Source organism: Typha angustifolia, chromosome 7, assembly GCF_048772165.1.
Source record: "Typha angustifolia cultivar Huaian chromosome 7, ASM4877216v1, whole genome shotgun sequence".
NCBI lineage: Eukaryota > Viridiplantae > Streptophyta > Magnoliopsida > Poales > Typhaceae > Typha > Typha angustifolia.
In genome coordinates, this window is record NC_133245.1 from 14,678,609 (window position 1) to 14,695,715 (window position 17,107).

Genomic DNA, 17,107 nt, shown 5'->3' on the forward strand with positions numbered 1-17,107 from the left:
GAATCACAGATTAATCTCTATGGATGATTGTAGGGCTTTTCAGTAACTTTTTTTTTTTCCCTTTTGTGAGAAGAGTTGTTTCTGTAAGCTGTTTCTTGGATGCCCTTGTACCATCATTTATCTGTTCAAGTACTGTCCATCCTGCACTGATGCACAAGTGGATTATTAACATCAGCAAACAGAGAAAGGCTCAGAATAGTACTTGACATGTTATGAATATTTGTTACCTATGTCCCAAGGTAAAATTGAGAACATATTTCCACATTGTCTAGTGCATTCAGCATCTATCTTCTCCTTAATCAGGGATAAAAAATTGTTTCATTTTTCTCTTCCTCTATTTTCATAAGATAATCAATTCCATTGTGCAGTTTATAATTTGGACTTATTTTTTGAGAAAGATTTCCTATATTCCAAGTTGGAAGTGATGGATATGCATAAAAAAAGAACCCAAGAAGAAGAGCTGTCTTGGATCTTACGTGTAGTCTGCTTGTGAGCTTCATTTTAAATCCAAAATTGAAAATAAAATATAAGCAAGTGGACAAAGTCATTTTTAAGTCATAACGTGATATAAGTCACCTCCAATATCCATCGAAGTTCCTTCAAAATTTAAATTTAAATAATAAAAGGAAATTATACTAACATCTTTGAACTATTGGCCATTACTATATGCAACCCCACCCCCAATCTACATCTACTATACGGTATTAATGGTTCTTATGCTCAAATTTGCTCTCTTTTTTCCTCTCTAACTAAGGATAAAATTGTGTTTAGAGAGTAAAATTAATTTTGTGACATTCACATGTCATTTTTAAACAAAAAATCTAATAGATAATTAATGGAAAGGAATTTCGAAGTTCTAGGTTTTTATAGTTAAGTGGATCAATGCGGATTAAAAGAAAAATTAGAGGTCTACTTAAAAATGGGCGAATCTATGTGTAATTATCCCACAATGAAATAAACAAATGGTGAAGATGTTAACCTCGGGATTCACGACAACTGTTGATGAACGGTGATACACGTTTCCCCGCACGCTACCTCTCCCGCTCCCGCGTAATAATTTTCTATAGCAAAACGACTCAACGCGGAGAGTGACTCGCCAGTCGCCAGCGAATCCGTCCCCGGTTTTAGCGCCGAAATCGGTCTGAACACCATCTCCACCACATCCGTCTCGGATCTCGCACCATTCTCTTTGTCTTCCTTCTTTGCCCCTTCCCCCGTTATAAGCACCCATCGTATGATCTATCCTCCATAGGTCGATCCCCTTCCCCATCCATTCCCGTCATCCCATCGCACATAGAGAGGAGGAGAGAGAGAGAGAGAGAGAGAGAAGAAAGACGATGGTTCGGGGAACGCTCGAAGTCCTTCTCGTTGGTGCCAAGGGCCTCGAGAACACCGATTTCCTCTGTACGTAATCCTTCGATGTTTTCCTTCTAATCAACATCTTATCTTTACTAGATCCGTAGCTGATGGGTGTTTTGGATAATTGGTCGAACAGGTGACATGGATCCTTATGCTATTCTCATATGCCGCACGCAGGAGCAGAGGAGCAGTATTGCATCAGGTGTGTAGTTGATCCAATTCGCAGTTTTTTTGGTATTATATCTTAGACAGATTTCAATTTCTCAGGTGGTTTGGATAATAGAACGTAGCTTTCACATTTGAGTTGACTATTGGAATTTCTCTCTTGATTTCGATGTTCTGAAAGCTGAGACAATTTTGTGGAATTGGAAATTAGTAATATCATGATCAGATCAGAGCTTTAATGGAGATTCTGTTTTTGTGAGAAAGATCTGCCTTTTTGTTGGTCTCTTTCGTAAAATTGTTATGCTGATTACCTTGGTGATGGATAAATTACAGAAGGGCTACTTTTTCTTGAACTTGATGTTATTATATAGCTCTTTTATCTGTTGATGTTTAGAATCTTTTCACTGATGCAGGAAAAGGAAGCGATCCTGAATGGAATGAGACCTTTGTGTTCACAGTCTCTGGCAATGTTTCTGAGCTCGTGATCAAGCTCATGGACAGTGATGCTGGCACAAGCGATGATTTAGTCGGAGAAGTGACGTGAGTATACCCTGTCATCTATCTCTACAATTCTGGGAGATCTGATGCCAATTCTCTACTAAGCTGTTCCAAAATTCAAATCTTTTGATATGTTCTTATTGACCTTGAAGTACTTGCAAATGATAATTTTATCTTTATCTAATTTTAGTTCTGCTAGCTTTCATCAATGTTGATGTCGTTTTCTGCTTCATTGTGTGGTTTTCTAGGATTCCTTTAGAACCATTATTTTCTGAACGAAGCCTCCCTCCAACTGCTTATAATGTGGTCAAAGATCAAGAATACTGTGGGGAAATCAGAGTCGGCCTCACTTTCACTCCTGATCCTGAGGTACCCTACATTCATTAGAATTGTCAATACTATCACAAAATGTCACAAAGAACTATTTTTCTAGATTATGGTAGTACTTATCCAACTGTTGTTTATTATAGTGAGATAAAAGATGAAGGTTTATATCTATCAAAAGTAGTTATGCTCAGCCTACTTCTTCAGTTTGTCATGCATGTGATGCAGATAAAATTTACGGCAAATTAACAGAGCATTAAGTTAATCCTATTGAAATTAAACTTTCCATCTTGAGACCAAATGATGTCATTGGGGAGTTTATAATTTAGGCACTTTAGTCTTTCTACACAACATTTGGGAGTTATGAAAAACTGATAAACAAGGTGGCAATTTATCACATTAAGGTGCATACTATTAGTTAACATTACAATCAAAAGTTACTAGTGATGTAATTTGTTTGGAGAGCTGCTAATGAATATTGAATGTACCTGTGTAAAATTGAACTGTCCATATCTCTTAGGTTTGATATCTAAATGTTTTTTCAAAGTCCAAACATATATCTGGAGATCCACTGAATTAACATTTGTTATGTTCTTGCTTCGTGTATATTGTGGTTGAATTTGTTTATACATGTCAAATCTTGGATGAGATGACCATTGTGAGCAATCCGTATGGCTGTATCCCAGAACTAATATAGACATTCATGCCAAGACACGGTTAGGAACTACTTGATGCTTTATATAAACCACAGGATATGAATAGATATGTCAATCAACATGTATTTACTGAAAAATATTCAGTTGCCCCTTAATTTTAACCTTTTTGGCTGTCATCTGTCCATGTCAGTCTAAAATATAAGCTTATACATGGTAAGATATATATATATATATATATTTGTTATTCATATATTGGATTATAGTAATAATTTAGCGCCTGATAAGTACAGATCATTGAAGGATATATGTAATGTTTGATTATCTGGATGTGCTGCGCTGTTCATTTCTCTTGCTTATCTGTTGTAAGAGAGAGTCCTAGTTCCATATATATATATATATATTCGGAAAGGAACCGAATTATCTTATGTTCAATGATGATCTTCATCAAGTAGTTCTCTCCCTGTATCAAGTTAATCTGTAGTGTACGTGATATCGATCATGCTCAAACTAAATTATGACGATATTGTTTACATATATACTCCAATATTTATAAAATTTGCCAACATTATACTTCTGTGTGCAGGAACAGCAGGATTATTCTGAAGAGAATTATGGCGGATGGAATGGATCATCTTAGAGGAAGAAGCTTGTTCTATCCATTTCCAGATTCTATCTTAGCATACTTCTATGCTACGATGCTTGTAGGATGAGAAAACCTGGTTATTTGAAGCTCTTGTTCCTGGTTGATTTGAAGCTCTTGTTCATGAGTTACTGCAAACATATATAAACCTTACTTGATTAATTGCTTTATTTACATACATATATTTTTCTTTTCATTAAAATAAGACGTACTTATATGTTGAACATCCTGAGTCCTCTTTTATCGTTTCTCATTATGCTATCAGCAAGTAATATATCAGTTACTTTCTTCATGCTGGTGAATTTTTTCGGAACAGTACATGTAAATGAGACAGGACGCCATTGAGTTCGTTGTCAAACAACAAATAGGCTAGATTGCCTCGATCTGTTGAAGATTTGCTCGTCTAATCCGGGGGATCTGCAGTCTAGTTGCTTTCGCCATTAAAGAGTGAAAAGAACATGTTCATTTCATGGCACATGACATGATTCCTCTTAGAATGGGGGAAGTAGCTAGATGCAAATGAAGATGATCGAGAAGCTCAGTTGCTTGTGGTTTGTGCTTCAACTACTGTTCCTTTCAGACTAAAGTATGTTTGCAACGTGTGATCAGGATCTAAGTATAACTCAATTTACATTTATCTGGATCTAGAAATGCAAACAGAAATTAAATTCATGGCTTGATTGGCTCCCAAGGATAAGTATGCTTTTTAGCTTTTACTTGGAGAAAATTTAGACAGAATATGAAAGATAATAATATCTTTCTATGGCTTTCGTATTGTTTTGTATAAGATAGTAGGGGCCAAACTAGGTTTCCACCACGTCCCATCTAATCAAACTATACTGGAATAAAATATCCTTGAGATAATGGATGTATCCAAACAAAGGAACAAAAGATCCAGTCAGCAGCCTGAGCTACTTGAAACTATCTACCAGAAATCCTATTTGTCCTACATCTCTTATTCTATTCATACAAAACAATGGATAAACTCTTCCTTAATCCTCTCTCTTGTTCTAGTGGAAAAAGAAGCAAGAAGGCTAACACATAACCCAGTTAGTATTAGTCTAAATTTTACCCAGCTCCACATATCAATGAAAACTTTACCACACAAATCTACAATCACATTGCTTTTCTAAACGTAGTATACCTCTCAAACTATAAGTATAAACTGCAACAAAACTTTGTTCTCTTAACCTCCTCAGTTGTGCAGTGGATTTGGACCCTGAGGCACCAATCTATTGGAAACTCCATAGATAGGACCGGAATCATCCTCGCCGCGCTTCGTCGAAGGTATCATCCTCGGGAAGTGACCCATCGTCGTCGGAGCTGAGTACTCGCTACTCCTCCTGGCCCCATCTCTGCTCATGATAATTCTCCTGCCATGGCTGAAGCTAGCAAGCTCTGCAACTAGTAGCAGTGCCAAGATGAAGACGATGAGCAAGGGTGGGACTTGAAACTTTTGGATTCTCATGGTTATGATGTGTGAAATAAGATCCAAGAGAAAGGTGGAGGCTTTAAGAAGAGAAGGTTGGATGGAACTTAGCTGGAGAGTAGGCCGGTGGGGAGGCCTATTAATATGGGGCCATCTCCTTCCTTCTTTTAACCAATGTTACCAAGATGTCTTCCCTTGTCTTGTGTTATTCCAATGATAACATAGTGTGTGAATTTGAGTTTTGACCACTCCAATCCATTTGGTATTGACCAAAATATAGTGGGGGTTGGAGATCCTCTATGTCCCATTTAGCTCTATCTAGGGGGATGCGTTGACCATTTTAATCTTGTCCAGGTCCTGATTCTGACGTCTGTCATACAAGCAGCCGTTAATCTGGAGAAAAAAAATTTAAAGTTTAACTTTAGGGTACTACTATATTTACTACCCTTGACCATCATTGCATACTTATGAAGGTTATGATTGCCTTGGGCTGATTAAAATTGACCACTATGACCATTTTGATTGATGGAAGTGATTGATAGATTCACCTTTGATGTGTTTTTAGGATACTGATACTAACTCAGCAGTCTTTCATTTGAACAGAATGATTCATGTAATAGGACTAAAAAAGAGATGTTAAGAATGGAATCTGTTATCTATGCCAATCTAATTGGTGGTTGCAGAGCTCACAATTAGCAATGTTTTAAATATAGATTTAAGGGATTGGACTTAAATGGGCTGCCGGGAATGGTGGGCTCTATCTAAGATTAGACTTCAAATAATTTTTTTAAATTTTTTTTAAAAAAGTAGTTTGATTGGCTTGGCAACAACTGCTGCTTTAAAATAGATGATATGATCTCTTCAAGCATGAGATACTCTAGCTATTTTCCAAAGGTTGCTTACATTAGCCACAAAATTAAACTTACATTTGGAAAGAAAATTAAGGGTAGAAAAAGGTTTAAAGATAAAAAGTGCATATTGGATGAAAATATAATAACTGCAGCACAGAAAAAAGTTAAAAAAGTTTAAGAGATTATACAAGATAAAGTTTATGAGAGTAAATTAATTTTCTTCCTGTATGGTATTATTAAAAAATAACCCTTTCTTTGGGTTGATTATAATGTGATGTATATATTATTTTTTGTCGGATCCTTTTTATCAACCATTAGATTGTTACAGAATTAAGAAAGTCAAAGAGCATTTGTTTCTAACGGGCCATTAATCCCAACTGTGTATATAAAAAAATGGGCTTACTTTAGAATACTATTACTGATCCAGCGATCACTATTCCATTAAAAAGGGCTTAATTGCAATGTCGATTGCCAAGCTGCCCACCTTTATTAGCATTCATTTGATATGAAGTTGCAAGGGTTAATGCGATGTGACATTACCGTGTACAATCATCAAGAAGTTTAATGTAGCTGCCATCCTGCAATCTTCTACAGCTACACCAAAGATTCCACAACCCTGATGATTGAGCTGCAATAAACGAATATGACAGGGTGCAAAATGAATACTTCCTAGATTCTATAAACACCGCCGTTAACAAAATGGGGCAAGAAAAATACTAGTCTAAAGTTCTTCAGGAAGATAAGATTTCATAGAGTTAAGCATGAGGATGTGAACTTTTAAATTTAAGAGTAGGAGCTGCAGAAGTCGCTTCTGGACTTATAGTAGGATTTATAAGCATTCGTGGGCAATAGCAGACTCGCCAACAGAGAATTGCCAACAAACTCTTGATACCAGAATCAGAAGAGCAGTCAAGATCATCATTTATCAACAGTATCGTGTAGCATTGAACACAGATCACAAAGAACCAGGACCAAGATACCTGAAGCACAACGGCATACGATAAAAGACTGTGCGGCTGAAGGTACATGAAGGTTGATAATAATGAGATAAATTTCACAAGATGAGGTTTCTAATGTAAGAAGTCATGTAAGTTGCTGTTCTGAAAAATGGGCAGCATATTCAAGGCTTCTGCACTAGTATATATGTCATTGTAGGTTAATATTGATTTAGAACCTATGCTGAAGATAACAAAGAACATGGAGAGTTGGAAACCACTCTGATATCTTAGAAGATACCTGATTGAATGCATAGTTCGAGAATAATCACGAGTTGCTAAACAATTGCATAATTGACAGGCCAACTGGCTTGCTGAAAAAAAATAAGTGATGGAAAATTGTGGTAGGTTGTATGTTCTGGAACTATATAATAGAGAATATTTAGGCCAACTGTTAGATCTAGGGGGGCATAGATGTTATGCATGCACGCATAGTTAGCAAGAGTTAGCTCCATCTTTATCACAAGAAAGAAATATAACATATAAAGGGCAGAAAGGAGAAAAGTAACATAACAATGAACCAATCAGATCTCCAGTTATGAAGTAACCTCATCAGAAGTAAATGTTAACAAGAATGAGTACAAGAATTCCAGAAGAGATACAAATAATGCCAATGTTGGTGTTAAATTAGCTGACAGGATTCACCTTATATCTTTCACAAGATTCTGAAAAAAACTAGATGGACCTCATATAATGCCAGCCGCAATAAGATACCTGTGGGAAGTTAATAAGGCCTCTATAATCTATAGAAGAGAGTTCCACACGAATGGTAATATTTCTCAATAGAATTAAAGAGCTCGGTGAGAGGCTGAGGCTGGTTTCTAATCGAAGCCTTAGAAAAAGGAAATCAGGAGAAGTAGAGTGAAAACTTCACCGAGAAAGAATTTGGGAGATGTATAGGTACAAATGTAACACTAATGATGATGTAGAGGTCGATCATCCATGTTCTTCTATAAGCTTAAGCTTGATTTTTCTCCACCTTAGCCTTGATCTTCTGTTCCATTATGGCTTTTTCAGTGTCAAGGCTGAACATCCTGTTAAGAGCATGCATATTTTCAAGAGTCTCATCAAGCGTCCGGCCATCACTGCCATCACATCTCAAGTGCTGCAGAGGGCCGTGAAGAAGCTTGTTTACTATGCTGCTACTAAGCTCCTCAATGGCTTTTCTCATTTTCTTTGTCAGTGCCTCATCACCAATCTTTTGCAAACATCTTTCAAGCTCTGAAGCCTTAATTCTATCGGCGTAGGACCTTAATTTCTTGATGGTAGGAACTGTCTCCAGCGAATCCCTCCATGCCTCAAATCGTTTTAATTCTTGAGTGATGATTGCTTGCGCTTCCATTGCTTTCCTCAGTCGGTCTTCCTTGTTGGCTTCCACAACCTCCTTCAGGTCATCAACATTATATACTCGTGCATATTCAAGACCTGATACGCAGGACCCTACATTCCTTGGAACAGAAATATCAATGAAAAGCCTTACACCCCCAACAGCCTCACTTACAGGAGGAAGAACCTCAACATGCTCTTTCAGAAATAATGGCATCTCAGATGCTGTGCTAGTGAAAACCACATCGGCTTCAGCAGCAGATGCAAGCATCTCAGTGAGAGGTCTGTAGATTATTTCAATATCTTTCACTTCTTCACGAATAGCATCAACCCTCTCCTTCGACCTGTTTACAACCTCAATCCTTTTGCATCCTTTTGCAGCCAGATGTTTGATCACAAGTTTCCCCATCTTGCCAGCTCCAATCAACAGCATTCTAGCAGAAAGACATTGGGACTTCGGAAGCTTCATCAGAGCTAACTCAACTGCTGCTGAGCTGACAGAGACTGCACCGGACGATATGTTAGTCTCACTGCGAACCCGCTTTCCAGCAGTGATTGCATCCTTAAACATTCTGTCTATGTTCTTCCCCAAGACTCCACTACCTTGCCCGATTCTAACAACTTGTTTAACTTGCGCAAGGATCTGTCCTTCTCCCAGGACCAAAGAGTCGAGCCCTGCAGATACTTCAAACAAATGACGTGTAGCGTCACTGTCACGTAGCATGAAGAGATGTTGGCGGAGCTCGGAAACAGGAATTCCACTTGCCTGCACAAATATTGTGAAAGAATGAACGTCAACTGACAGAGTACTCCAGAAGGTCATGTATAGTAACTTGCTTGCATCACAATTTTGCTAAAAATGATTATAGAAAAGATGAATGGGTATAGGAAACACATCAAGGTAGCAATAAATACCTTTGACATCCAATCTATAACTTCTCTGATTCCTCGATTCCAAGAAAGAGCCACCACATATATTTCCATTCTATTGCATGTACTAAGAACAGCAGCTTCTTCTATATGATTCAAACTGCAAAGCTCCGCAATAGCACGAGGCCATTGTGCCTCCGGTATAGCAAGCTTTTCACGCATCTCCACTGGTGCTGTATGGACACTAAGGCCTATAACAGCTATACTGATCCTTTCCTTCATGTATCCTGATAGGACATGTATTAAAGTATCATATATCGTGCTTCATAGTTAAGAGCATACCAGGAACCGGTAACATGAATGCAGAACTCAAACACTCTTTAACAAAAATAGACATCACAAACTAAGGAATGTTGTGGTTAGACTTTCAAGCAGAGAAAAGCAGATTTAACAAAGCTCAGACTTTATTAACTGCCAAATCCACCATACAGACAAATCTGTGTGTGTGTGTGTGTGTTGTGTGCATACTATATTCCCAACAAGTATCCATTTAGAATTGAGGAAATAATTTTTAACTTTTCAAGTTTATCTAATAAGTTAAATGGGCAGTGCATGGTAGAGGGTCAAAGGCAAACCAGGGAATTGAAGTGAAAGCTAATCAATAAGAAGGCATAAATCTGTGCTGACTAAATTATCACTTGGGATAATCAGTTTCCTACTTTAGAAACAATAGTGAGATGACACAAATGATCACATAGTCTTTTGTTTATCTATATGCTTCAAGACGAAGAGAAATGCGTAGGTGAAAGGACATATCTTTGTCCCACACTCTAGTCTATTTTCTATATTCTGTACAACAACAAAAAAAAATTATACAGAATTTCGGTAGTATGCATTAGCATAAACTCCAATCAGGAAGATACACAACTCTATCCAATTTCTCAGGCAGGAAGTCCTGCACAAACATCAGACAAGCGCAATATCAAGTTGGCGACAAGGAATTCAGTTTAAAGATTGCCTCAGTTTTCTCTTTGCCATAGAAGCAAGGATCTTTGTCTTCCATACAGCTTGCAATTCTTTTACATGAAATTATGGGAGCTCAAAACATATATAAATTGCGAACGTGTTTGCCCATAAAAAGAATGTGGTAGGAAATCAAGTAATCATCTGTGTCTATGTCTAGCTGACAACTATTTGCCTGTTTTCATTGTTAAAACCCGTGTTGATGTTCTCTTTTCCTGAGAACTCGTTATGTGACGACCAAATCATATCAACAAACTATGTTAGTCAATCCCAACATAACCAACTATTTAGCAAATGTACTGAATTTGGATGTTTGATCACCAATAACAGAAACCGAAAGAAAAAAGAATCCCATTTTTTTCCCACCATTCACCTAGACCACGAAATTGACAAAAGACTCAATGCACCATTAGAGACAGGCTATCAAATTCCGATATCAAAGCTAAATTTCGGCGAAAACTTACGATCAGCGGAGATCTTGAACTGCTCCAGGGCGTTGACGCTCGACGCCCTGGCCACCGCCTTCACCTCCACATCCACCCCCGCCTCGCACCGGACGCTCCTCCGAGGACCTACTCTCCGGCTATTACCGTAGGAAGGAACTACGTTACCGTTCCTAATCCCGAAAGAGCTCTTCCGAGCGAAAGGCACGACCTTTACCCGAGCAAAGGCGGTGACGAGACCATTCACGGCCGCCATCAGATCACCAATAGATCAAAACCCAAATCTTAATTCTTCCTTCCTCTGCCTGTTCTTCCTCGGATTTGACCCAAGATATAATTAGGTGAGAAAGAGAGAGAGGAAGAAGCCTTCAATTAGCGCGCTCTCTCTCTCTCTCCCCCCCACTAGTAATGGTATTTGGTACGAAGGTGGCCTCTCGGTCAGAGGAGAGAGAGGGGGTTGGAAAAGAGGACTAGGAATAGGTCTATGGGCGTGTGGGTCCCACATTCGCTGTGGTCTTTGTTGTTGTTGGGGTTCGGTGGGTGCGCAATTGGGTTACGAAGTGGAAAAATTAGGAGGGGTGCGGCTCGTCGGACTCGGTCGGCTGCCGGCTGCCGCTGCGATTGGTTGGTCGCTCTTCCACACGTTATCCACACTCCCAAAATCTTATCTTCCAAATTCCTGCAATTCCCTTTATATGCTTCCATTGACAATCGCGTGTCGGTATGCCGACCACACTCCAATGCAGCAAATTGCGTCAATCTGCCAAATTAGAGTTCTGACAAAGTTTAGAGCTCTGAGATGCAGGTCTACTTTTATACTGCACGTCTGCACACCAACACCACTACATCAACTACTAATCAGTCGGATTCGCCTTCACCTTTCCGTATGCTAATTTGGTGGCGAAATTGGAAGGCGAAATTTTAGTAGTAGCCTATAATAATTAATAACGCATGCTTAATTTAACTTCACCATCTCGGTAAGCAATTTGAAGAATATGAACCCGGCGTTGGTTTGGATTTCGGCTGCTCTTTTCCTAAGCTTGCCGACTATGTGTCTATCACGTGCGTAGCACGTGCGCGTTAGCGGTAAAATTCCACTCGGAGCCACCCCCCAAGATCCGCGGGGCTCGAGTTTGACGGCAGAAGCGGGGCTTGGAGGAAGAAGAGGAAAGAAGAGGAAAGAAAAGATGGAGTACGAGAACAAGCTCGTCCTCGCCCCCATGGTTCGAGTGGTCAGTTGATTGGATTTCTTCTTCCTTTCTCTCTCTCTCTCTCTCTCACCTCTCTCTATTATGCTTCGTGATCTACTTTGGGTTGCTTCTAGGTCAGTGTGCGTTCGTTAATCCACCTAAATTTTCCAAACTTTTGAGTCACTAATCTTATGGACTTAGTTACGTAGGAATATTGAAGGGTACTTGAGCCAAAATTTGGACATATGATGTATACTTTGAAATATAGATATACAGTTAACAAGAATCCAAAGTGCTTTCAGTTGCTTCTAGGACACTTTTTTTTTTTCTGTAGTTTGTCTGTATTATTTGACTGAATTTAAGAAAAATATTCCCATTTTGTTTCATTCCTTGATTGCATAATTTTGCTTCCTAAATTTCTGAAGTTCTGCTGTAGGGTACTCTGCCATTTAGGTTGCTGGCTGCAGAATATGGTGCTGATATAACATATGGGGAGGAAATAATAGATCATAAATTTTTGAAATGCGAACGCCGCATAAATGGTAAGATAATAAATATTATTTGATAGTGGTTTTGATGGTCAAAATTTTTATTATGTAACCATAAGCATATGATGTTATTTATCTTGCTTAACATATTGATAGGCTATTCTCTTGCAGGGCAGTTTGATTTATGGGTTTGTTCTTTGACTGTCATGTTTCTGTTTTACTATTTGTACTTCTCTCAGTTAGCAGGGTTCCATTTTACCTTGTATCTCCCTTCTTCATTCTCATCCAATATTGGATGTGAAGTATTACCTTGTGTTACCTTATGACTTGATTTAGTAGCTCCAAAAGAAATGGAAATGTCGTATTTTCTTTACAAGTTGTTATATGGACTTTTGCATATCAACTCTATAATAGAATAATTATATAGTTTTATAGGTTTCTTTGTTTCGTTTTCAAAATGGACCAAGAAATTCTATGATAAAATACTTTTGTTGTTGTCTAGAAAATATTTTTCTTTAGATTCATATTTTTTTTGGCAATGATGTGTAAATTGTTGGTCTTGCTACATACCTGAGCACTTTTAACAAGATACCAAATAATGCTCATTTCATTTTACTGAAAATCTTGACAAATTCCGTGCCAATCAGGGTTTCTTGGGACAACTGATTTTGTGGAGAGAGGAACCGACAGTGTTGTTTTCAGAACCTGCTGCGAGGAAAGGAATAGAGTTGTATTCCAGATGGGTACATCAGATGCTGTGAGGGCTCTTAGAGCTGCTCAGCTAGTGTAAGTATTAATCGATTAGAAGAAGTCTTTTTTTTTGTTGCAATCATAGTTGGTCAGTCATTATATTTACTATAGATTGCAACTTTTCACTTCAACTTAAAAAATGTATGCTATAATTTTCTTAATTGTTTATTTTTATTTGTCATCTTTTTTTTTGTGTGCACATATCATCACTTTATGAGGGAATGGCAAAAGACCACCTCATTATAGCCATAACTTGTATCCTCCATTTTTGCTGATTTCTATTTGCAAATAACCACGCAACACCTCATTATGCAATATGCGTTCTCTTACTAATTACTATATTTTGGTTCATAATCATTAATCTGCAGAGTAGCCTTTCATCATGTTAGTACAAGGCATTACATTACACTGTTGCCAATCCATGTGCATTGCTCCATATTCAAAGCCGCAATCCTACGATGAGGTTGTGTTATTCAATGAGGCATCTCATGTTGTTCTGTCCACAGCTGACTTTTGCGGAACTTCTCTTCTCTATTTCGTTAAGTCATAATTATTTTTCAAACCATCCGAATCTTGCTTATCCCTTTCTAACCATTTTTTCCTATCTAGCGGTTTTTTCGCAGTCTTTCTTTATACATAATGATGTTCTCATCTGTGATTTGGCTATTTGAGTTGATTATTTGTATCGTTCTTACTATTTTTGGTTCTCCTCTTTCAGGTGCAAAGATGTAGCTGCTATAGATATTAATATGGGTTGCCCAAAGTCATTCTCTCTCAGTGGAGGAATGGGTGCTGCATTACTCTCTAAACCAGATCTTATTCATGATGTACTTCATATCATCAGATGTTACTTAAGGGCTCCATGGACCTTTACTTTGCTTGATGACAATGTTTTATCTTCTCTTTCTTGTAGATTTTGACTACACTAAGAAGAAACTTGGACACAGCAGTAACATGCAAAATCCGTCTTCTTAATTCATCTCAGGACACAGTTGAATTAGCACGACGGATTGAAAAGACTGGTGTTTCTGCTCTAGCAGTTCATGGAAGGTATATGCCAGTTTCATACCATTCATTTTGAAATTATATAACTTGGTACCCAAATACTAAGATGGTAATCAAGATACTGTTTGCTAGAGAAAGAAACAATTGTCAACTTCAATAAGCAATCATATTAAACTTTTTTTACTTTAGTTGGATTAAGCAGTCTTAGTTCTTTGGCGGGTCTTTACTCATTACATCCTTTATATAGCTTGGAAACTGACAACTTTATTCCTGCTATATCTGAAAGCAATAGATGCCACTAACTTAAACTATTTTAATATGCATTGGACAACAATGAGTTCAGGCATCCTATGTGGTATTTTCTTCTTCTTCTTCTTCTACCTGCATCAAATAGCAACTGTTAATTTCCCAATTTTTTCTGCTTCTAATAATTACGCTTTTTGGTAGTTAACCTCAATGTTCTGTCTTTAATGAATGCAGAAGGGTCAAAGACAGGCCAAGAGATCCTGCAAAATGGAATGAAATTGCTGATGTTGTTGCAGCATTATCTATTCCTGTTATAGCTAATGGAGATGTCTTTGAGTATGAGGATTTTAAAAGGATCAAAGATATAACAGGTATCTAAATTTGATTATTGCTCCTCTCTTTCATTTATTAAATTTTCTTTTTTGAGGAAGAGAATATAGATAGGCTAAAAAGAGGTAACAAGAAAGGACGAAAGTTCTTATGTTTGCAATGCTTGTGTGCAAACTGCTATTCTAACCTTGTCAGATGGTATGCTGTGAGTCTGTGACCAATTTAACTGATGGGCTGAGGGTCTTAGTTCAATCATGGTCAGGCTGCCATATAAAATGGTGATAAGGAATGGTCCTTTACCAAAGAAGAGAAAAATGGTACAAAGAAAGAAGAGAGGTAGGAAAATGAGCATGGGTTTGGTAGGTTAAGGTGAGGGGAAAGGAAGAAGTGAGGTGCTCACATATTACTTTTGAGTGATTGACCACAATATCGCTCAAGCTGAGTTATTTATTGTTACATACCTGCTAATACATATAAGGACCTGATAACTTGTCTTTTGAAATGTAGTAGAAAGTTTATAGCCAGTATTTCACCTAGAAAATCAACTTGACATATTGCACATATGAATGCACAATAGGTGTCATTTACTACTACCACCATTCTATTGTGATCTAAAGATTTGGTATTCCATTTGACTTCTGCACCCATAATCATGCAGGTGCCTCTTCGGTAATGGCTGCTAGAGGTGCTCTATGGAATGCTTCAATTTTCTGTGCCAAAGGCAAATCACCTTGGGAGGATGTGAAGAGAGAGTATGTAAGAAAGGTATTCAACTGTATCCTTTTCAGTTGTTCAAAACTACCTTTTGTTCAAAGATTTCTCATTTTGTGCTGATCCTCTATAAATGGAATTTTGTATCCTGATTTTCAGTGAATGAGTTTAGTGTTTAATCAACATAGTCTGTTGAACAGAGCATTTTGTGGGACAATGATATGAAAAGCACAAAGCAAACTTTAAAAGAAATGATAATGCACTACTCTTGCCTTGAACTTCCTGAAGGGAAGGCTGTTATTAAATCTGAGACTGCAGCAGACTTAGCGTAAGCATCTCCTATTTCTCTTGGTTTATTTTCCTGAAATTTCTCAAAATTAACTCTTATTCTTCATTTCACCGTGAAACTTTTTTTTCCTTGCTCACATATTTTGGACTCAGTTTACTTTGTAGTTTATTACCTTCTGAAAGCTCAACATCTTTAATCTTTTTTTCAGGAAGTTATATGGGGAAGAGGAGTACTGTAATTTTGTTACCGTAAATAGGCAATGAGTGAAATCAGGTACTTTCCTTTGCCTAAGTTTTTTTCTTTCTCGTAATATGTGACTTCTATTTCTCTTAGCATCAAATGTCCAGGAACATGATCTTTCAGTTCCAGATCACAGTTTCTTAAATCACTCATTATTTTATTACAGGATTTTATGCATGGATTTATTGAAAGTGCCCCTATGGAGCAAAAGTTGGTCACAGGAAAGGTGGTTAACGATTCAACCTGTTTGCTTTGGTCCCTGAACAACTGCTATCAAAATCAGGTGGCTTGGCTGTTCACCTGCTAGATTAGTCAGGCCCTCGTAGTGAATGAGGGGGAACAGGGGAAGATAAACGAAAAGGTCCTAATATATGCTATGGAAATTCAGACAGTATATTGGAATATTGCAATGGTGCATGGATGTAACTATGAAGTCTAGGAACAAAGTACTGATCCATGTAAGCCAGGGCTAAAATTTTGTTTTCTTGTTCTTTGGGAGCAGAGACTCATCAAAATCAACCAGACGTGACTGCAAAGTCTCAGCTGAGTAATTAATTGCTACGGTGCAACACCTTCTTATGTTTCGCAATATTTGCAATTCAAACATGTTCATGACAAAGTTGACTTCATGCATAGCCTATGATGCTTCTTTCCTTTGTTCTCCTCACTGATCTAATTGTGATCCATTCGACGACAGCGTGAAGAGATTCCCTTTTTTATCTGCGAAATAAAGAAACTCACTTTATCTGTTTTTCTCTGTGTTTGGTAATTTGGTTGTTAAAAATTTGGGGGAAAAAATAAGAACATGGTGAAAGACTGGAAGTTTATAGTGGTGTCAATTTTAAAAGTGTTGCCAAGTGCTCCGTGAAAATAACTAACTATGATATTTTGACGACATGAAGTGTCACTCTCATATAAAAGGAGAAAAGATATAGTGAACGAATCAAAACTAGAAAGCCCGATAGATTTTTACACTTGGACTCTTAAAAGATTGCCACTTTTCTTCTGTTTCTTAGAGAAAATTACACCTGGGCTTTTTTTAAATTTGTTGCCCATATTTGTTATTAATATTAACTCTTTGTAACTATGAAAAAACATTTGAAATACTCCTTTTTCGTTGATTATTCGTTTGATTTTTCCATTGAAAAAATTGTTTTACTTTTATTTTAGAAAAAAAAAAGAATTAGAGAGAAATTTGAATGTATTCAAAAACGAGACCCGAAGGCCGAAGCCCAAATCCGCCCATTTGAAAGCCCGAATGACTGTTAGCTGACTTTTA

At 37.6% G+C, this 17,107-nt stretch overlaps 3 protein-coding genes across 4 annotated transcripts; 2 read left to right on the forward strand and 1 right to left on the reverse strand.

Annotated features, from left to right (window-relative positions):
- The first annotated feature begins 1,085 nt into the window (after positions 1–1,085).
- Positions 1,086–3,866, forward strand: LOC140762001 (elicitor-responsive protein 3-like). Its single transcript, XM_073099586.1, has 5 exons — positions 1,086–1,404; positions 1,496–1,561; positions 1,938–2,064; positions 2,271–2,391; positions 3,586–3,866. The coding sequence occupies exons 1-5, from the start codon at positions 1,338–1,340 to the stop codon at positions 3,637–3,639; spliced, it is 435 nt and encodes a 144-aa protein (XP_072955687.1). The 5' UTR covers positions 1,086–1,337; the 3' UTR covers positions 3,640–3,866.
- A 3,768-nt stretch (positions 3,867–7,634) lies between these two features.
- LOC140762415 (glutamyl-tRNA reductase 2-like) lies at positions 7,635–11,026 on the reverse strand. The gene is made up of 3 exons (XM_073100205.1): positions 10,601–11,026; positions 9,159–9,400; positions 7,635–9,009 (listed from the first exon to the last, which is right to left on the reverse strand). Exons 1-3 carry the CDS (start codon positions 10,833–10,835, stop codon positions 7,876–7,878), a joined length of 1,611 nt encoding a protein of 536 aa, XP_072956306.1. The 5' UTR covers positions 10,836–11,026; the 3' UTR covers positions 7,635–7,875.
- A 625-nt stretch (positions 11,027–11,651) lies between these two features.
- On the forward strand, positions 11,652–16,579 carry LOC140762417 (uncharacterized). 2 transcript variants are annotated; one of them, XM_073100206.1, is made up of 10 exons: positions 11,652–11,811; positions 12,206–12,311; positions 12,905–13,043; positions 13,726–13,834; positions 13,921–14,057; positions 14,493–14,629; positions 15,247–15,353; positions 15,500–15,627; positions 15,797–15,861; positions 15,995–16,579. In XM_073100206.1, exons 1-9 carry the CDS (start codon positions 11,767–11,769, stop codon positions 15,849–15,851), a joined length of 963 nt encoding a protein of 320 aa, XP_072956307.1. In that variant the 5' UTR covers positions 11,652–11,766; the 3' UTR covers positions 15,852–15,861; positions 15,995–16,579. The 2 variants fall into 2 exon arrangements, with proteins under 2 accessions (XP_072956307.1, XP_072956308.1); XM_073100207.1 differs by lacking the exons at positions 15,797–15,861; positions 15,995–16,579 and having other exon boundaries at positions 15,459–15,596.
- The last annotated feature ends 528 nt before the right edge of the window (positions 16,580–17,107 follow it).